This window comes from Aristolochia californica, unplaced genomic scaffold (genome assembly GCF_029961685.1).
Source record: "Aristolochia californica isolate CCGP_79_NKW_82.1479 unplaced genomic scaffold, dmAriCali1.0.hap1 SCAF_3, whole genome shotgun sequence".
NCBI classification, from domain to species: Eukaryota; Viridiplantae; Streptophyta; class Magnoliopsida; order Piperales; family Aristolochiaceae; genus Aristolochia; species Aristolochia californica.
Window position 1 is genome coordinate 15277959 of NW_027181992.1, and position 17445 is coordinate 15295403.

A 17445-nucleotide genomic window follows, 5' to 3' on the forward strand; every position below is an offset into this window, starting at 1 on the left:
TGTATCAATGGCTCAATTTCGTAAAGCTTTTATAGCACTACCAGATGGGGAGCTTAGGTCCATTTGCCATTAGTGCTCAACCAGGGGATCCATCCAAGAAATGGCGAGGAAAATTCCTTTTGCCCATCTCATTTTAAACAACATAAATGATAAAGCTGCGTCAAATAGCTCCAACAATACCCTACGCGTACAGCGAGGCCTCAAATTGCAGCTTAAGAGCTGCTTGTCATTTCCGTGCTGGGGAAAAGAAATAGTAAAGCTGTCGCTGACCGTATTTAAGTTTTTATTCACATGTCTCGGTTGGATTTGATGCCCTTGCTTGTGCTGGACTCGGATCGGGTTGCATAAATAATTGACATACGCCCAGAAAAGTTTCCGGTCTTGTGAAAATTGCTGTCCTGTTGGTTTGTCGCCTCTACAGTCTACCGTATATTGAGGGCAATCTCTACAAATAGAGGGACATCTGTTGCCTTCTTAAGAGATTATCAGAATGAAAGAAAACATCTATGGATGCTGAGTTTCGAATTTTTACGCATGATGTATGTAAACTCCGGTGAAGTCAGTTTGGTAGTGCTCCCATTTCAAGGCAAAAAGCGCCCCAATTCCTCGAATATTTTGAAGACACTAGTCCTCATCTCATCAGACCCTCAACCCTGCAGATTTCTTTGCCGATGCTGTCCTCCGGTAGGCCATTTCCATTTGTTTCTTGTATTCTGTGGTAAAGCTGTAACTGAATTTGTCTTTTTGATTCGACCTCTTCATACAACGGTTAAGGTTTTACCGGTTAGACACGTCTGAATTGTTAGTCTGTTCACATCTTCATCTTCTAATGGTTGGAAGGAGAGGTGGGTTTTAGGTAAAGGGAGAAAACCCACAAATATTTGATTGGAAGAATGAAGCACGACCGGGACATTTGAAACTACATGGAGAGTTTATGCCTGTGAAGAGTAACTAATGAAAAAACTAAAAAGTTCGCCAATTGTTTGACTTGAAATGAATCGAGCGTCTGCTATCTCATTGAAGGTAGATCCTAACTCCAAGGTCGACTGGGCGTCTTTACGCCGATGGGTTGTCGCATTTTGCGTAATTCGCTTTGATCTGGAACAGGGACAAGTCATTGAAGAATGTTATCCCTCGGGCTCTCTGATCCCAGAGGAAGAGCTCGAAATTGCGTTCAACTCCTTTCCTGATTCCATTTCTCAGAACCAAAATCGGTCGAGCATCCATGATTGCATGTTCTTTTTCCGGTTCCCTTGCCGCAGTTCATCCTCATCGGCCAATTCGTCTTCTGAAAATAATAAAGCAGGCCTTACCAATAGGAGATCAAATAGTCGAACTAGTCCAAAATATATATATGGTTACGTTTTCAATAGACAGAGACAAGATGAAAGACTTAAACGAGGTGGGGAACAGAAATCTGTGGTGATTTTATCATACAGGCCCTACTCCAGTGTCTTCAAACCATTACTACAAATCTTGGGTCCGCTATTTTTTGACATGGGCAAGAGGGCACTTGAGCATGTTGCATCTTATGTGTCAGCATGGCCTGTACCTGTACTTGGCAAGCTAATGGAACTTCCAATCGGGAATGCCACCATGAAGGTCTATCTTCCCCCTTTCAATAGTTTTTTACCTGAAGGAGGCAGCTCAACTGAAGAATTAATGTCTGTCCAATTCTCTCCAGTCAACCAGTCAGTTCCACAGGGCCTATTCCATGATGCTGATCTTTTTGGCATATTTCGAGGTCTATTATTGCAACTATGGATGTTGTGGGAGCTTCTAGTTGTAGGTGAACCACTGCTGATAATTGCTCCAAACCCTCCTCAGTGTTGTGAAGCTGTTGCTAGCCTTGTTAGCCTGGTTGCACCATTGCCTCTAAGTGTGGATTTCAGGCCATATTTTACCATTCATGATCCGGATTTTGCGCATCTAAATTCACTAAAGGAAGGGGAACCATTTCCTCCTATGTTATTGGGTGTGACGAATCTCTTTTTCTTGAAGGCACTTCGAAGTGTTCCTCACATAATTTCAGTGGGTAGTCCTTCTCCCAATTCAGCCAGACTTCCTCATGCTCCGAGATCATCTTCTGCGGGTAGAAATGTAAGATTTGAGAGTTTGAACCTTCAAAAACTTTCTTTGAAGAAATTCTCGCCTTCAAATCTACTTACTGCGGTCAAAATGAGGAAAGAGGGACCACTTAGTCTTATGACTGAGCATAAAGAAGCCATATGGAGTACCTATTCACCAATAACAAAGCCAGACACAGCCATTTTGAATAGATTAGTTGATGCAGGAATGACTGGGCAAGTTGAGGAATCTATGTCAGTTGTCAATAATGAGATTTTAAGAAGGCACTTTCTGGAGCTTACAGCCAATTTTCTTGCACCTTTTGGACCTTATTTCAGAGCTACAACCCCATCAGAAGGTGTTTCTCCTTTCATCGACCCCCCTCCTTTGCCTTCATTTAATGCAGATGAATTCCTTGAAAACCTATCAGCAAGAGGTCCTGGAAAGTTTTTATCTAAGAGGATGAGAGCTAATTGGCTCGATTTGTACAGGTATTTATGGTTGCAAATAAATTGATTAATTATCCCTCGCACATTTGATATTGGTGGACATAAGGCATTAATCAAGGTTCTTAGTTAAGGTTCTTTCCTTTTCTTTTCTTCAATTAGGCACTTTTTGAGAGGAAAAAATTTTATGCCTTGGTTTGAAAGAAGGCGTGCAATTGCAGAGCAAGAACAACAAAGTCTTTGGAAACAAGTACGGATGAGGACTGATATACAGATGTTTATCTCAAAAATGTCTGAGTTGGAGATTGTTGACTCATTTAATGCTATTGAACAGCATCTTCTTGGAGAAATACAGGTAAAATTTTATTGTGGTGATTCCTAATTTGTTCAGCTGTTATGTATTGAATAAATATCTATAAGAGTTGATAACATCAAAATATACTCATATTAATCCTGAAATTAATGAAGAAAATTCTGACTCAAGATAGTTTGACAGGAACTAGAACACCTTGTGGGGGGTGGGCTGTTGTCAGTTTGTGAAACTTTTAACTGGGATGAAGTATCATAAGAGAGTGTCTGAAACATGAATTGGGTTTTGAGTAGGGGAAGCTTTGAGCTATGGATGAAGCTGATTATTAGAGTGGTCAACATTCTTAACAAAAAAAGGAAAAGAAGAAGAAAAAGAAGATTATTGGAGAGGTCAACAAATGTTTAGTCCATTTAAAGAAATTGTTGATGTAACAAATGCCTAAGAAGAGATCTGCTCGCAGGTATACTACTTCAGGCTGCCATTTATTCTTGGCTAATGTCTTTCTCAAGCTTAATATTTAACAATATTTTTATTGCTCAATAGTGCACCAGTTGCATACATCATCAGAGTGCCCTTTGAATTTGCTCTGATCTAAAGAACATATAGAACCCATATGGCGACAGAAATAACTATATCCTCTGAAGTAGGATTCATAATCTTGACTTATAGACTTAATAACTAAAATAGTCCAATCAAACATAACTCTTGTGCTTAACTCTGAGTTAGATGATGCTATAATTCTGCAAATTGAAAACATGTGGACTGGTACCGGGTAGAAGAACAGAAAATGTTCAAAATTTTATTCTTCAATGATGTGGTTAGCACTGCCACCCGAGCAATTGGATGAAAAATTTCAGTTGAACTTTGCCTTCTTGGTAAGTGAAAGTGTTCTAGCGCAGTATTTTCACTGATTTTAAAGAACAAAAAATGAGAACTTGTTTTAAACTCTCTCTCTCTCTTTTCCTTATTTACATGCTGAGAGCTCATTTCCTTTCTGAACTGAGTAACATCCTATTGTTTTTAAGCCTGCATTCCCATTCTTTTGCGAGACCTACATGTGTATAATGTAACTGGGTTATACGATCAGTGATCCTGCCTAAAGTCATCTATCATATCTCTGTTTGGATTTTCTGCTGACAAAAGATTAACTATTGACTTTTTGAAAGAAAATTTGGTGTCACATCATTGAGAATACAGTAGCTCATGCATGTTCCAATGGTCCCAAGTTGACTGTTTGAGCGTGTCTAAAGTCCCATGTGGTGTCATACTATTTCTTTGTTGACCAAAGCATTGCACTGAAAGAACATTTCTTAAACAGTATCGAACACATAGGAATGGCAACAGGGCGAGTTTTAAGAAACCCAGCCCTGCCTTGCAACCCCGACCTACATCCTCGCCCTTTCCTATGACTGGGTTGGTTTTTTGATCTCCAACCATGAAAAGTCAACCCCTCCTTTCCTCGCCATCCCTACACCGCTGTTTGACGAGGTTGACTTTTCAACCTTTTCTCACATTACAATCCAACACAACCCTACACCACAATATAATGGGATTGATTTTCAATCTTGTCCATACCTTGTCTCATATGGTTGTTTACAAATAAAACCATATAAAATTTATAATACAGATAAACTAAACAATATCTGACTAAAAAGAGATTAAGGGTATACATGCCAAAACCTTGTGGGATAGGGATGGAAAAACACATTCTCACCCTGAACCTGCATAGAGTTTTGGACTTCATCCCATTCCTGCCACACAGGGTCAAATACCCCATCCCTGCATTTTCCTGATCTGGGTGAGACGGAGCGTAGCAGGATGGGTTCCCAGTAAAATCCACCCTGCTGCCATCCTTACCAACACACTCAAACTGCTTGAGTTTTTCGTTTTTCTTGTAATAATGCATGTTAGGATCTGCATTCCTTGCTTTAACTTAATTATTTGAGGTCGAACTTATCAGCAACCATAAACCTAAAAGTTTCAAAAGTCTGTAACTCATGTATTTCTTTATGTTAAGCACTATTTCAGTCACAACAGTCTGGAAGGGCGAACCCTGAATCTGTATCTGCATGCCAAAAACTGAAAGGTGACCTACAAGTGGTGTTCAATGTGCTTCCAAAGGACATGCAACAACTACTTCTCTTCAACCCACAAAGAGCCTCCCTTCTACGAGGAAGCCTGGAACTCACAAAGCTACCCGGTCGGGCATCTGTACATGTTGAAGTGGTTCCAGAAAGGAGCAGTTCCAACACACTGCTGTAAAAACAAAAAATGAAACAAGAGAAATGTTTACACTTGACGGCAGCCTCATCCTGTGGCTGTAACATGGAAAACGCTGCTTTTGGCAACAATACGGGAACTGGCTTACTCACTGGCAGAGTTGGTGGAGATGCGATTGGTAATGCCACTCATGTGCCATCGGGTGCCAATTAAGCGTAATCAAGTGTGGCCAAGGTTCAGCAGAATTGCATATTTAGATTTACATCGGGATGGAGAAAGTGAAGCATTTTGCCATGAGAATATTGTTGCCCAGGCAATTAAAACCTGAATGAATTATCTGTCATGTTTGATATATTTTTTCCCCAAAGTCACTGCTTTTGGAACTGGGTTAAAATTGTAACAGCTCTTGGCATTGTGATGAAAAGCAAAATCAACTAGATTTCTTGGTTCATGGCAAATTTCTTTATTGGCTATACACCCCTGTAAGTGTAAAGTTAGCTAATAGAAGCTTTGTTGGGTGTCAGCCTGCCGGCTTTTTCTTATAACCTTTTGTGGGAGTTATTATGGTAGTCCGCAATATGATGAGTTACATTGTCCATTTTTTTTTTTTTTGGTTCCTTTTTTAGCTTAAGCACCAATCAGTTGTTTGAATTGGTTTCCTAATAAGATGAAGTTTGGGGTTGCATCACCAGAGAAGAAGTTGAGTGGTACCAGCAAGAAACGAGTTGAAAATGGTAAATTTCATTGCACAGTTGAGTTCCATACCTCGATAATCAGCTCAAGTAAATTAGCTTCTCAAGCCATATGCCATAAGTCCTGACAGAAACTAATGTAGAAGTACCAGAGAAACAAGACATTGATAATTGTGATTCTTTAGTTCGAGTGGTTGGTGCAGTATCGGGAAAGAGGATTATCAAACATTACTAATTGAGAAACAGAAATAGGAGACTGGATTTAGTGAGATGCAAGTTACATCAAAATCGTGCACTACCAATCACAAAGGTTGACTAAAAAAACGGCAATTCGCAAATGCCCCAAAAGCCGCTATAGGAAGATGGGAAGCCGCTTGTCCTTATAACACATTAAAAAAAGAGTCAAGAATCATGAGTCCCTCGGTTGTCTCCACATTTTAGTCAGCCAGTTTGCTGGACCAGACTAGAAAGCTATCCTTTGATCCAAACTCCTCCAACGATAAACCAAAGTTCATTGGCATCGTTATCCATAAACTGAATGTTGATCAGTTAAAACATATAACTACCAAACAGAACTTTCGAATGAAACTTTGATGGTCTCTGGCTCAACTCAAATTTTGGGGGGCGTATCAGGTTCAATATTAATGGGATCAAAGTGGCTCACCTATTGCCACTCCTCCAAATCCCTCTTTAAAACTTTAGCTCCTACCTGTGCATAATCAAGTTAAACAAGACTTGGGACTGTTGGGATCAACTTCCTTTAGAGACCTCACTAGCTAACTGCTGCTGGTAAAATGTCTTGGAGACAACATATGCCCCATCTTTCTTATCTTCACCGGTACCAAGATGATATTGATGCATGGCCCAGTTAGTTTTCTCAGTTTTCTCTAGTAATTTAACTCAAAATCACAAATGATTGGTTCTTCAAGAAACTAGACTCAAAGAACTTTAATTTGAAATTCAATTTGATATAAAAAACTTCATTCTTGAATTTGTTATGACCACTTGATTTGCTTCGTTCTGTAGCATGACCGTAATCTACTTCAATGTGAATATCTCCATCTGTATTCATCAGATTGACATGAAAGTTGATCCTTTTGAAACTAGACTTTGATATCTTTCATTAAAGTATAATATTTCTTCATAAAATATACTTATTTTAAGAGAAAATTCTAATATATTTCAGACTGTGCACTCTAGTTAAATGAGTGCACTTTCTTCTTTGGCCAACATGACTATTAACTCTTCCAATGTTGATATCTCCCTCTAGAAAAATCATATTGAAAATTGGTTTAATGGGTCAGAAAATAGACTTAGAGTTTTTTTTAATGTATAATTCTCCAAATAAAGTTTCATTCTTGATAGCATAAAATGCCTTGAAAAATTAAGATTCCTGCTACTACTCAAACCTCTCCTCCTGTCTATCTTTTGTTGCTTCAAATATCAATTTCTCTTTGTAGAACACTTTGATTGCCAAAATTATTTTGTGAGTTAGAAAGTAGACATGTTTGATTGATAATGTTTGAAGTCATTTACAGGCAAGGTTCTAACTGATCAATCAATCAGTTGGGATGATCGATCATTCCATGTTAATTAAGTTTGTCTGGACAACTATGATTGATCAATCTTTGTTGGATGATCGATCTGGCATTATATCATGAAATAACCATGTCTTGGATGATCGATCAATCGACTATGGTTGATCGATCATGCTTTATATTTTTGGCCTGCACAATTCTGGATGATTGATCATCTTTAATGATTGATCGATCATTCCAATGCCATATAAAATTATGTCTTTATAAAGCATGAGAATTTGTCTCCAAGTGCTTTAAAACGTTTCTAAATGACGTGTATGATGATTCTAAACATATATATATAATTAATATCCTAAAGCTTTGATCGTCATAAGTACTTAAGGAATAGGAGTTAAAATACTCTCTTACATAAATTGTTTGAGTTTAACTATTTGTCTATTGAAGCTTAAACTCAAGTCTTCTCGTTGACTTCTTCCTTATAGGTGATTCTTCAAGAGATGTTCTTCAATTTGTGCTTGAGGTCTTCATTTTTGGCTTTGATGCTTTAGTCCTTGAGATGCTCTTGAAGGTTAAATATATGAAATACTAGATTTGCAAGTTATTAGCTCAATTAAGTTTGTTATCATCAAAAGCAATGTGAGAATCAACCTATAGTCAACATTTTCTTCCTTGAAGGATGTAGCCCTAAGGGCATTGTAGGCATTGTAAACATCCTCCGACAACAATAAATTAGAGCCTCAAGGTATGGGGTAGAGCAACAAGCCTGTCCTTTTCTCACTCACGTCCCTAACCTATTCTCTCCTTTCCCACAATCTCTCTCTCTCTCTCTCTCTCTCTCTCAACTACTCGTCCCTCTCTTGTTCCCCTCTTCTTCTTCTTTCTTCTTCATTTCTTCACTTCTTCTCCCTCCTCTCTTTCTCCACCGCCTTGATCGAGGCTTTCCACCATGGAATCATAAAATCCACAACCGCCCAAGAATCTGTGCTTAGAAAATTCCACTTATATAAGCTCTATTAGCTTGGAATTTACACTAAAGAGATTTCAGCTCTCTCTCAAGCCACTTGTATCCTCAAATACATGATTACAAATTAATCTCTCTTGAGATTAGCTAGATTCTAGATCTAGTAAGTCTTTCTATCTAGATTTGAAATGGTTCTAGATGAACAAATTAAGAAATTGAAAACTTACACCCTTTACAATTGACGAGAAACCAACTTCTCCTTGAAATGTTGAAGCCTCCAGCCTTTGATGCGCAATGGTGATGATTCAAAAGCTTGACTATATGAATGCAAGGAGTAAGATTGAGAAAGGATGAGTTGGTTTTGCAAAGAAGACTCTTTCTTTCTCAAAGGAATTTCCACTTTTTGATGATTGAATGCAATGGGTATGCCAATAAAAGCTCATTAACTTCTCAAAACAAACTAGTAATTTTTTGCCCGTTTGAAAAACTTTACTGTACACTGATCTATCAGTGCAAACTATTGATTGATCAATAGTGTGTAATGACTATAGTTTTGTCAGAAAATGACTTATTGAGTGATAGAATAATCGATCGATCAATATCCTCCTGTGGGTCTGACAATTTAAGTTGATCGATTAATGTACATGGAATGATCGATCAGTCAGAATTCCTTCTGACAATACATAACAAGTATGATCGATCAATATCTTTACTATGATTGATCATGCTTTATGTCTCTGGTTGGCAAAATTTTATATGATCGATCAATGTCCAGAGGTTGATCAATCAATCAACATAATTTTACATTATCTCGACATCATTGATCGATAAGTCCATTGGGAATGATCAATCATACTTTATAACACTGTTTGGCCATGTTCTAGTTGATGATCAATTGACCCTGATTGATCAAACAACTAGAAAAAATCATTGATGACCCTCAAATAAAAATTGTAAATAGAAGAGCAACTCATGAAACAATAACAAATAGTGCCTTTGTTTCCCAAATAGAGCCCAAAATCTTTGCCGAAATTGAAAAATATGACTTTTGGATTATGGCAATACAAGAAGAATTGAATCAATTTGAAAAAAACAAAGTTTGGACTCTAGTACATAGACCCCAAAATTAACAAGTCATAGGAACTAAATAGATTTTTAGGAATAAAGTCAATGAAGAAAACCAAGTAGTGAGAAACAAAGCTAGGTTAGTTGCCAAAGGGTATAATGAAGAAGAAGGAATTGATTTCGAAGAAACTTATGTACTCTATCACAAAATTAGAGACAATTCAAATCCTTTTAGCCTATGCTTGCCATATGAAGTTCAAATTCTACAAAATGGATATAAAGAGTGCATCCCTAAATGAGTATATTCAAGAAGTTTATGTTGAACAATCCAAAGGTTTTGAAGACATAAGCAAGTTTGACCATGTATACAAATTACATAAAGCATTATATGGGTTAAAGCAAGCTCATAGAGCATGGTATGAAAGACTAAGAGAATTCTTAGAGAAAAAAGGTTATAAGAGAGGTAGCGTAGATAAGACTCTATCTACAAAGAATTATGATCAAATTTTTATTACCGTTCAAATTAATGTGGATGATATCATATTTGGTTCTACAAACCCTTCTCAATGTCAATAATTTTCTAATATAATGACAAATGAGTTTAAAATGAGTTTAATGGGTGAACTCAGACTCTTCCTTGGACTTCAAGTAATGCAAACCTAAAATGGCACATTCATAAATCAGTTCAAATATACTAAGGGATTTCCTATGAGATTAAACATTGAAAATCTTAAGTCAATTTGCACACCCATGAGTTTGTCCTTCAAACTTGACTCAGACAACTCAGGTAGGGCCATTGATCAAAACTCTGTAGAAACATTATAGGATCCCTACTATACCTTTCAGCCAATATACCGGATATAATGTTCTCGGTATGCCAATGTGTTAGATTTCAATCCGACCCTAGAGAATCTTACTTAGTGGCTATGAAAAGGATTTTTTGATATCTACCTGGAACACCGAAGTTAGAACTTTGGTACTCAAACTCATCAGCCATTGATCTAGTAGGTTACTCTGACACTAATTTTTTAGGATGCAAAATTGACGGAAAGACTACAAGTGGTGGTTGCCAATTACTTGGAGATATGCTTGTCTCTTGGTTTTCCAAGAAATAACACTCAATTGCACTATCCATCACGGAAGTTGAACACATAGCATGTGGAAGTTGTTGTGCTCAACTTATTTGAATGAAACAAAAACTGGATCATTATGGCTTCCATTGTGACAATATGAGAGCCCTAAGTCTAAGTAAGAACCCGATCACCACTCTCAATCAAAACACATAGAAATAAGACATCAGTTCATAAGAGAGTTGGTTTAGACTAAAATAATTAGAATTAAATTCATTCCCACTGAACATCAATTAGCCAAAATTTTCACAGAGCCATTAGGATTTGATCAATTTTCGAAGCTTTAAGGAGAACTAGGTATGAGCAACCCACCTTGATCTACTTAGGCTAATAAACATGAACTTAAAGGACACATCCCATACTAGTAGTGCTGAAAGAGTGAAGTGAAAATTAAAAGACCACATTTCAATCACTCTGCATAGGGCATTGATCGATCAATATATACTGATTGATTGGTTAACTTAAGTGATTGATCGATCAATAAATATTGATTGATTGATTAACTTAAGTGATTGATTGATCAGTATATATTAATTGATTGATTAACTTAAGTGATTGATTGATCAATATGTACTGATTGATTAATTAACTTAAGTGATTGATTGATCAATATGTACTGATTGATTGATTAGCTTAAGTGATTGATCGATCAATCAAGATAGAACGATCGATTATTCACGGTGCAAAATGAGAAGTTGAAGAATTTTAAATGATCATTCACCTTATTTCTCATTCCAAAACATTTCCAACAAAACCTAGCCATTTTCAACACTCCTAAGCCTTCACCCTCATTCCCATTTAAATTTTAGGGGTATTTCACTTCTAAATCCGAGAAGAAACCCTCTTTTCTTGACCTCCTCCACCAAAACCAAAAATTTCAAGATGGTTCGCACCAAGGTTATGGCAAAGAAGAAAACTCCATCAAAGGAACTAGATACATGTGAGGAAATGCCAAATTGGAGAGAGCATTTCCATACTCAGCAACAAAGAAGTAAGTACTTTCAATATTTTGCTTGGAAGAGTAGACTTGGAATTTTTTTTGGAGGGAGATAGAGGATTTTGAGAACTTGTTCATCCCCTACATGGGCATTGTAGAGAAAGAGGAGGCCATTTACCCCTTGTCGGTAAAGGTCTTCTACTCAAATTTGGAAGTAGAGGAGAAATCCTCCAATAATTTATGGATTAAATCGTATGTGAAGCAGACTGTAATGTCCATTTGTTGAATTTATGGAAAAGATAAATACTTCATTAATTTATTATAATTAGAGTACATGAACCTCTATTTATAATAGAGGAAGATAGTAGAGTCCAATTACAATAAAACTACCTTTGTCCCAATTACACCCAAACTCTAACATTTAAAGATAAGTCCTAGCATAATTAAATAACTCAATATAGATAAAAGACAAACATAACTCAAACTAGAACTCTTCTAGGATGTGACCATAAGATAAAGATACCTTTGTGAGTCCTTGATCTTCCAACTTATGTGATAAGGATGCCAACTTGTGGTAATCATGGTGGGTCTTACTTCTTATGTGCTTGGGCCCATCTTGTGGGCCTTCCTTGGTCGTGTGGGCTTGGGCCTATCTTCCAACACTCCCCCTCAAGTTGGGGGTGAGAGAACAACATGAACTCTCAGCTTGTTGCAAATGATGTATAGAGTTTTTTTTGTATAAAATGGCACATCTTCCAATATGCCTTCATCTTCCTAACACTCCCCCTCACGTTGTTGCGTCCTTCCATGAGGCCCTACTGGCATAATATATGTGAGAGTAAAAATCACTCCTAGCTAGTAAAACATTGCTCCATACTCCAATCCTAATGTTGGATGTAGGGCACACTCCGTCTTTTGTAAGTAGTGTGTCTATAGGCATTGCTCTGAAGTGTCCACCACCGTGTCCCTCCACAAGACAACGACTCTCAAGTGGGTGGGGTAATAAAAACCATTATAGGGGGGGGGGGGGGGGGGGGGGGGGGGGGGGTAGTGGGATTATTAATAATTGTGTCCCAATCCGGACACCGACTCTCTTGGTATCCCAACTGTGATTTTTTAGAGTTAAATTTATCATGGTGTCCCAATCCGGGCACCGAATCTCATGATGTCCCAACTGTGATATTTTTTAGAGTCAAATAAATTATGGTATGAGAAAAGGTACTGAGGTGATCTCTTCTTCAATAATAATGTCTCATCCAAAGAGACATAATAGCTAGCAACAACTGTAATGTAACATGACCATCTTCCAACACATATAACACAAACCAAAATAATAAACCTTGTAGAACGACCCATGAAATAATCATAATCCGATATAAACAATTTTTTTAGATGCATAAGCTTCATCTTTTGTGCTCCCCCTTTCTTGAATATTTTGGTCACATAAACTTATCCACAACATATGAAATAAAATACATCTTTCTTGTACTTCTTCTACCTCTCCCCCTCAAGCTGGGAAGTAATGGCAGTGATCCTAGCTTGAACCAAATATCATAGATGTAGCAATAAGCCAAAATAATAGAGATGTATAAATAATCCCTCAAACCAGGGAGAAGTGAGATATTTTCCAGATATATCAACTCAAAAACTGACTCAAAACAATGGGCATAAATTCGGATTTTTCAATACAACAGAATACCAACTTGACCTTTGATTCTTCCAATGATTCTTCAACTTACAAATATTTATTTTGATATATATTTCTCCATATAAATTTTAGCTCTTGATTGCATAAAATATGTCAGAAGCTGTAGCTTGCTGTTGCTGGTTGAACCTTTTTGCATTCTGACCTTTACTCATTCAAATATCGATATCTCTCTATAGATAACTCCAATTGGAAAAAATAGATTTTATATGGAAATTATACTCAAATATATTTTCGTAAATATATAATTTTCAATATGAAAAGCTCATTATAAATGTGAAAACCTCAAAGAAAACTATGGGTATAGGGACTAAAAAAAATAACTACGAACTTAGACTTAGGGTTTATGGTTTAGAGAAAAGGATCTCATTATCTTTGTGGGTTGACCAAGTCAACTCATAGAACCTGCTCTGATACCATGATGAATATATGTAAAAGAGAAATACTTCATTGACTTCATTAACTTATTATAATCAGAGTACATGAACCTCTATTTATAATAAAGGAAGGTAGTAGAGTCCAATTACAATAAAACTACCTTTCTCCCAATTACACCCAAACTCTAATACTTAAAGATAAGTCCAAGCATAATTAAATAACTCAATATAGATAAAAGACAAAACATAACTCAAACTAGAACTCTTCTAGAATGTGACCATAAGATAAAGACACATTTGTGATTCCTTGATCTTCCAACTTATGTGATAAGGATGTCAGCTTGGTGGCTCCTACTTACTTTTGTGCTTGGGCCCATCTTGTGGACCTTCCTTGGTCGTGTGGCCTATCTTATAATGCTCTTAGATATGTGGGCCTTCTTTGGTTGTGTGGCCCATCTTATAATACTCTTAGATATGTGGGCCTTCCTTGGTCATGTGGGCTTAGGCCTATCTTCCAACACCATTCAAACCATATAGTTGAATGACTTTTTGGGGAATACTTTCACGGGGATGACAAGGTACGTCAAAGAAAATTGGCTATTCAACCTTCACGACGACCTCCCAATAACATACAAGACACCATTCAGTTGGTATTTTGGTAGATAGTCGAGAGCTCATACGAAGTAAAGATTAAGTATCTCACAATGGCACAACGGGTCATCATAGAAATCTTCACCCACATCCTCAACCTAAGGAAGGGTACATTCTCATGCTTGACCATGGCTAACATCACTTAGAAAGTGGGATTGAATTTTGGATAATTTATGGTGAGCTGGATGATGGATATCATGACCAGCGCATGAGTGGATGGCTTCCCATTTGCTCAAGAGATGATAGCCATCCTTTACCATTGTTGAGTTGACCTCGCCGATGAGGAGAGCATAGAAATGACGAGAAAAATGTCTATTAGTGAGATGAAAGTTCGCAATTTTGGCTTGGCCAAGTATCGATTCAATGGGTGTAGAATGAAAGATTCACAAGGAAGCACCTCAAGTTGTTGGCTCCGGGGATGAGATGAGCCCCGAACCACAAGTTGACTAGTTTGCATTCGCAAAGAGGAGACGGACAATAGAAAAAGATTACTCTTCCATGAGCTTACTAAGAGATTTATAGGATAAGGTAGACGATGTTCGAGCTACACAGGTTGCCATCCTTGCTACACAAGAGAAACTAAAGACCGGGCCTATTGATATTTAAGCTAGTCTATAGAGGCTTGAGAGTATGCTCGAGACTCTCATCAGCTGTCCCACTCCACCTTCCTAGTCGATTTCTAACTCTCTTTATTGTTGCTGACTCCCATGTATTAACATTTGCTTATGCTAAACTTGTAATTACTTTTAAGCATTTGTATACACTTTTTAGTAAATTTTCAAATCATATATGAAATGGTCTTTGAGCCACTTTTTGCTACTCACATGTGTTTCTTTAATATCTTTTTGAGCATGATAGAAAGGGGGAGAAAAAAGAATTAGACCCACAAGGCACAATAAAAATTACAAATTGAAAATTTCAAGCTAAAATGAGACATGCATAGATTAAGGGGGAGATGTTTCTTACATTTGCATATTTGACTTAGCTACAACCCCTGGGATGATGTAATTTTGAATTTTTCAAATTTAGGTTTTGTCATCATAAAAAAGGGGGATATTGTTGATTGTGTGTTAACTCCCTTATTGACTTTAATGATAACAAGACTAAATAGAGTTGACAATTTTAAATATAGTATTTCATATGCTTTTTCTTCAAGAGACATCAATTTCAAAGTTTAAACTGTTGAATCGATACAAGCTTCTCCAAGACCTTAAGCTTCATGAAAAGTCAAGAACTCTTGAAGAAATACCCTTAGAAAATGAAGATTATTAAAGACTAGAGTTTTAGGATCACTAAGAAATGTCAAAAACTTAGTCTTAAAGAGAGCATCCACTCCTTCCAAAATTTGAAGTACAATGCAAACTTGGAGTTTTGGGACATATTTTGCATTCAAACATGTTTTCAAAAATTCATATACACATTTCGTACATGTTAGAATCACTTAAGATCATTCCTTCTCATGCTTTAAAATCCTATAGATGAAATAGCACTGGAATGATCAATCGACATCTACCAATAGGGGTGGCATCGATTCGAGTAGAGTTCGAACCTGCCTATGTTCGAGCTGGGCTTGATTTAAATATTTTGAACTCAAGCTTGAGCTGAGCCCAACCTCGAGCCTAAAATATTAATCGAGATTGAGCCCAATAATTTTAACCAAGTTTGAGCTCCAACTAACATTTAAAACTTTTCATAAAATACATGTCAAATAAACTATATATAAAATTATGCATAAATTTTACATAAAATTGGGCATAACCAATGTACATAATACCTACATAAAATTATCTATACACTTTGCATAAAATCATTCATAAACACTGCATAATGTTATGCATAAACTCTATTCAATAATCAAATAGAAAAAAATTAAATGAAATATCAATATCAATTTAAAATCACCCAAATAAAAACTATAAATCCAGTATAAATTTATAAATCTTTGTGCTAGAAAACAATATACTATGTCCCCGCATGAGCAAAATCTCCTTCTATGACCAAAAACAAAAGAATGAAACTTATTATTATTTGATAAAAAAGGTCTTCCACTTCTAGGTACTTAATGTAGTGAAAAATATTAAAATTACCATGATGAGAAAAAGATGAAAAATCAAGTAACTGGTAGCATTATCTCCATAGTCTTCTTCTTAGGTTGTAATCATCAAACAAAAATTTAATAAATAAAAATAAAAAACTTACTAAAAAATATCATAATAAATAATTATTCAAAAGTAGTTCACCTTTTGATTTTTCTTGACATTATGAAGAGTCCAAAACCAATCACCACCAAAAATCAAAGCTTGAACTATATTTGGTGCCAAGGAAGAAGGATATGGGTCTATTACTTTACCACCAACACTAAATGTAAACTTTGAAGCTACAATTGATATGGGAATTACAAGGATGTATGCTGGCATCTTAGATAATACCCGAAATTTTAAATTATTCATTGTCCACCATTCCAAAACATCAAAATCATATTGTGATATTTCCTCAAAAATATACACACCTTCTTCAAGATAATTTTCCAATCTTGACTTTGGTGAATTCACTATCTCCACTAGTTTAATATAAGTCTTTAACTTTGACCAACCTGAACTTGATGAAGAATGTGACCTACGACTTGTGAAAAAACCCATATAACTAGTTCTTGAAGCAATCCCTTCATTACTCATCTTCACATTATATATAGATACATATTCATTATAAATCTCACATATGGTTCATCGAAATAATTTTATATTCATTGTAACTTCCTCCTTAAAATATATCTCTGGAAAACACATTTCGATCAATCTTAATTTGATAATTGGATCCAAAACTGAAGCAATAGCCATCAACAAATTGCACTCACCCCAGTACTTCTCAAATTCCCCTTTAATTCTACTAACCATTGTCCTAAAAAAACTATTTTCATTTATAGAATGAAAATTCAAAACTTCTCTTACCCTATATACCTCACTAAGGTACAAATTAGAAGGAGGGTAGTCACTCCTAGAAATTATATTATTAACTACATTAAAAACTTCTAGAATCTCCCACACCATTTCAACCTTTTTCCAATTCATCAAGACTTGGTAAACAATCATTAGTTGGTTCTCTATCTTGAAATCTAGGGAATGCATCTTTGAATTTTAATGCAGAAGACAACATGTCACATGTGGACTTCCAACGAGTTAGACAACCAATAACCAAAAGTTTTGTACCTAGTGTTAGTTGCTACACAATTTCATGTCAAGTGCAAAGTCTAGCCTTAGACAAATTTATGAATTTGACACTCTCATGCACATTCTGAATGATATCCTTAATTTGAGCAAGACCATCTTAGACTAATAAGTTCAGAATA

General features: G+C 36.3%; 1 protein-coding gene across 5 annotated transcripts; it reads left to right on the plus strand.

The window, feature by feature from the left end:
* The first annotated feature begins 275 nt into the window (after positions 1 to 275).
* Positions 276 to 5649, plus strand: LOC137960027 (uncharacterized). Of its 5 annotated transcripts, none has more exons than XR_011114103.1 (4): positions 276 to 2558; positions 2676 to 2868; positions 3010 to 3283; positions 4852 to 4931. XR_011114103.1 is itself a non-coding variant. In XM_068807479.1 (3 exons), the coding sequence occupies exons 1-3, from the start codon at positions 994 to 996 to the stop codon at positions 5083 to 5085; spliced, it is 1992 nt and encodes a 663-aa protein (XP_068663580.1). In that variant the 5' UTR covers positions 276 to 993; the 3' UTR covers positions 5086 to 5649. The 5 variants fall into 5 exon arrangements, 3 of the variants coding, with proteins under 3 accessions (XP_068663580.1, XP_068663581.1, XP_068663582.1); XR_011114104.1 differs by having other exon boundaries at positions 3117 to 3283; XM_068807479.1 differs by lacking the exon at positions 3010 to 3283 and having other exon boundaries at positions 4852 to 5649.
* Positions 5650 to 17445: the final 11796 nt, after the last annotated feature.

Bases quoted from the DNA above. Each gene is read 5' to 3' on its own strand.
- LOC137960027 (XM_068807479.1), top strand. From the start codon at position 994: ATGAATCGAGCGTCTGCTATCTCATTGAAGGTAGATCCTAACTCCAAG. The intron at 2,559-2,675 runs GTATTTATGGTT...TTCTTCAATTAG, and splicing joins AATTGGCTCGATTTGTACAG to GCACTTTTTGAGAGGAAAAA. The intron at 2,869-4,851 runs GTAAAATTTTAT...GCACTATTTCAG, and splicing joins ATCTTCTTGGAGAAATACAG to TCACAACAGTCTGGAAGGGC.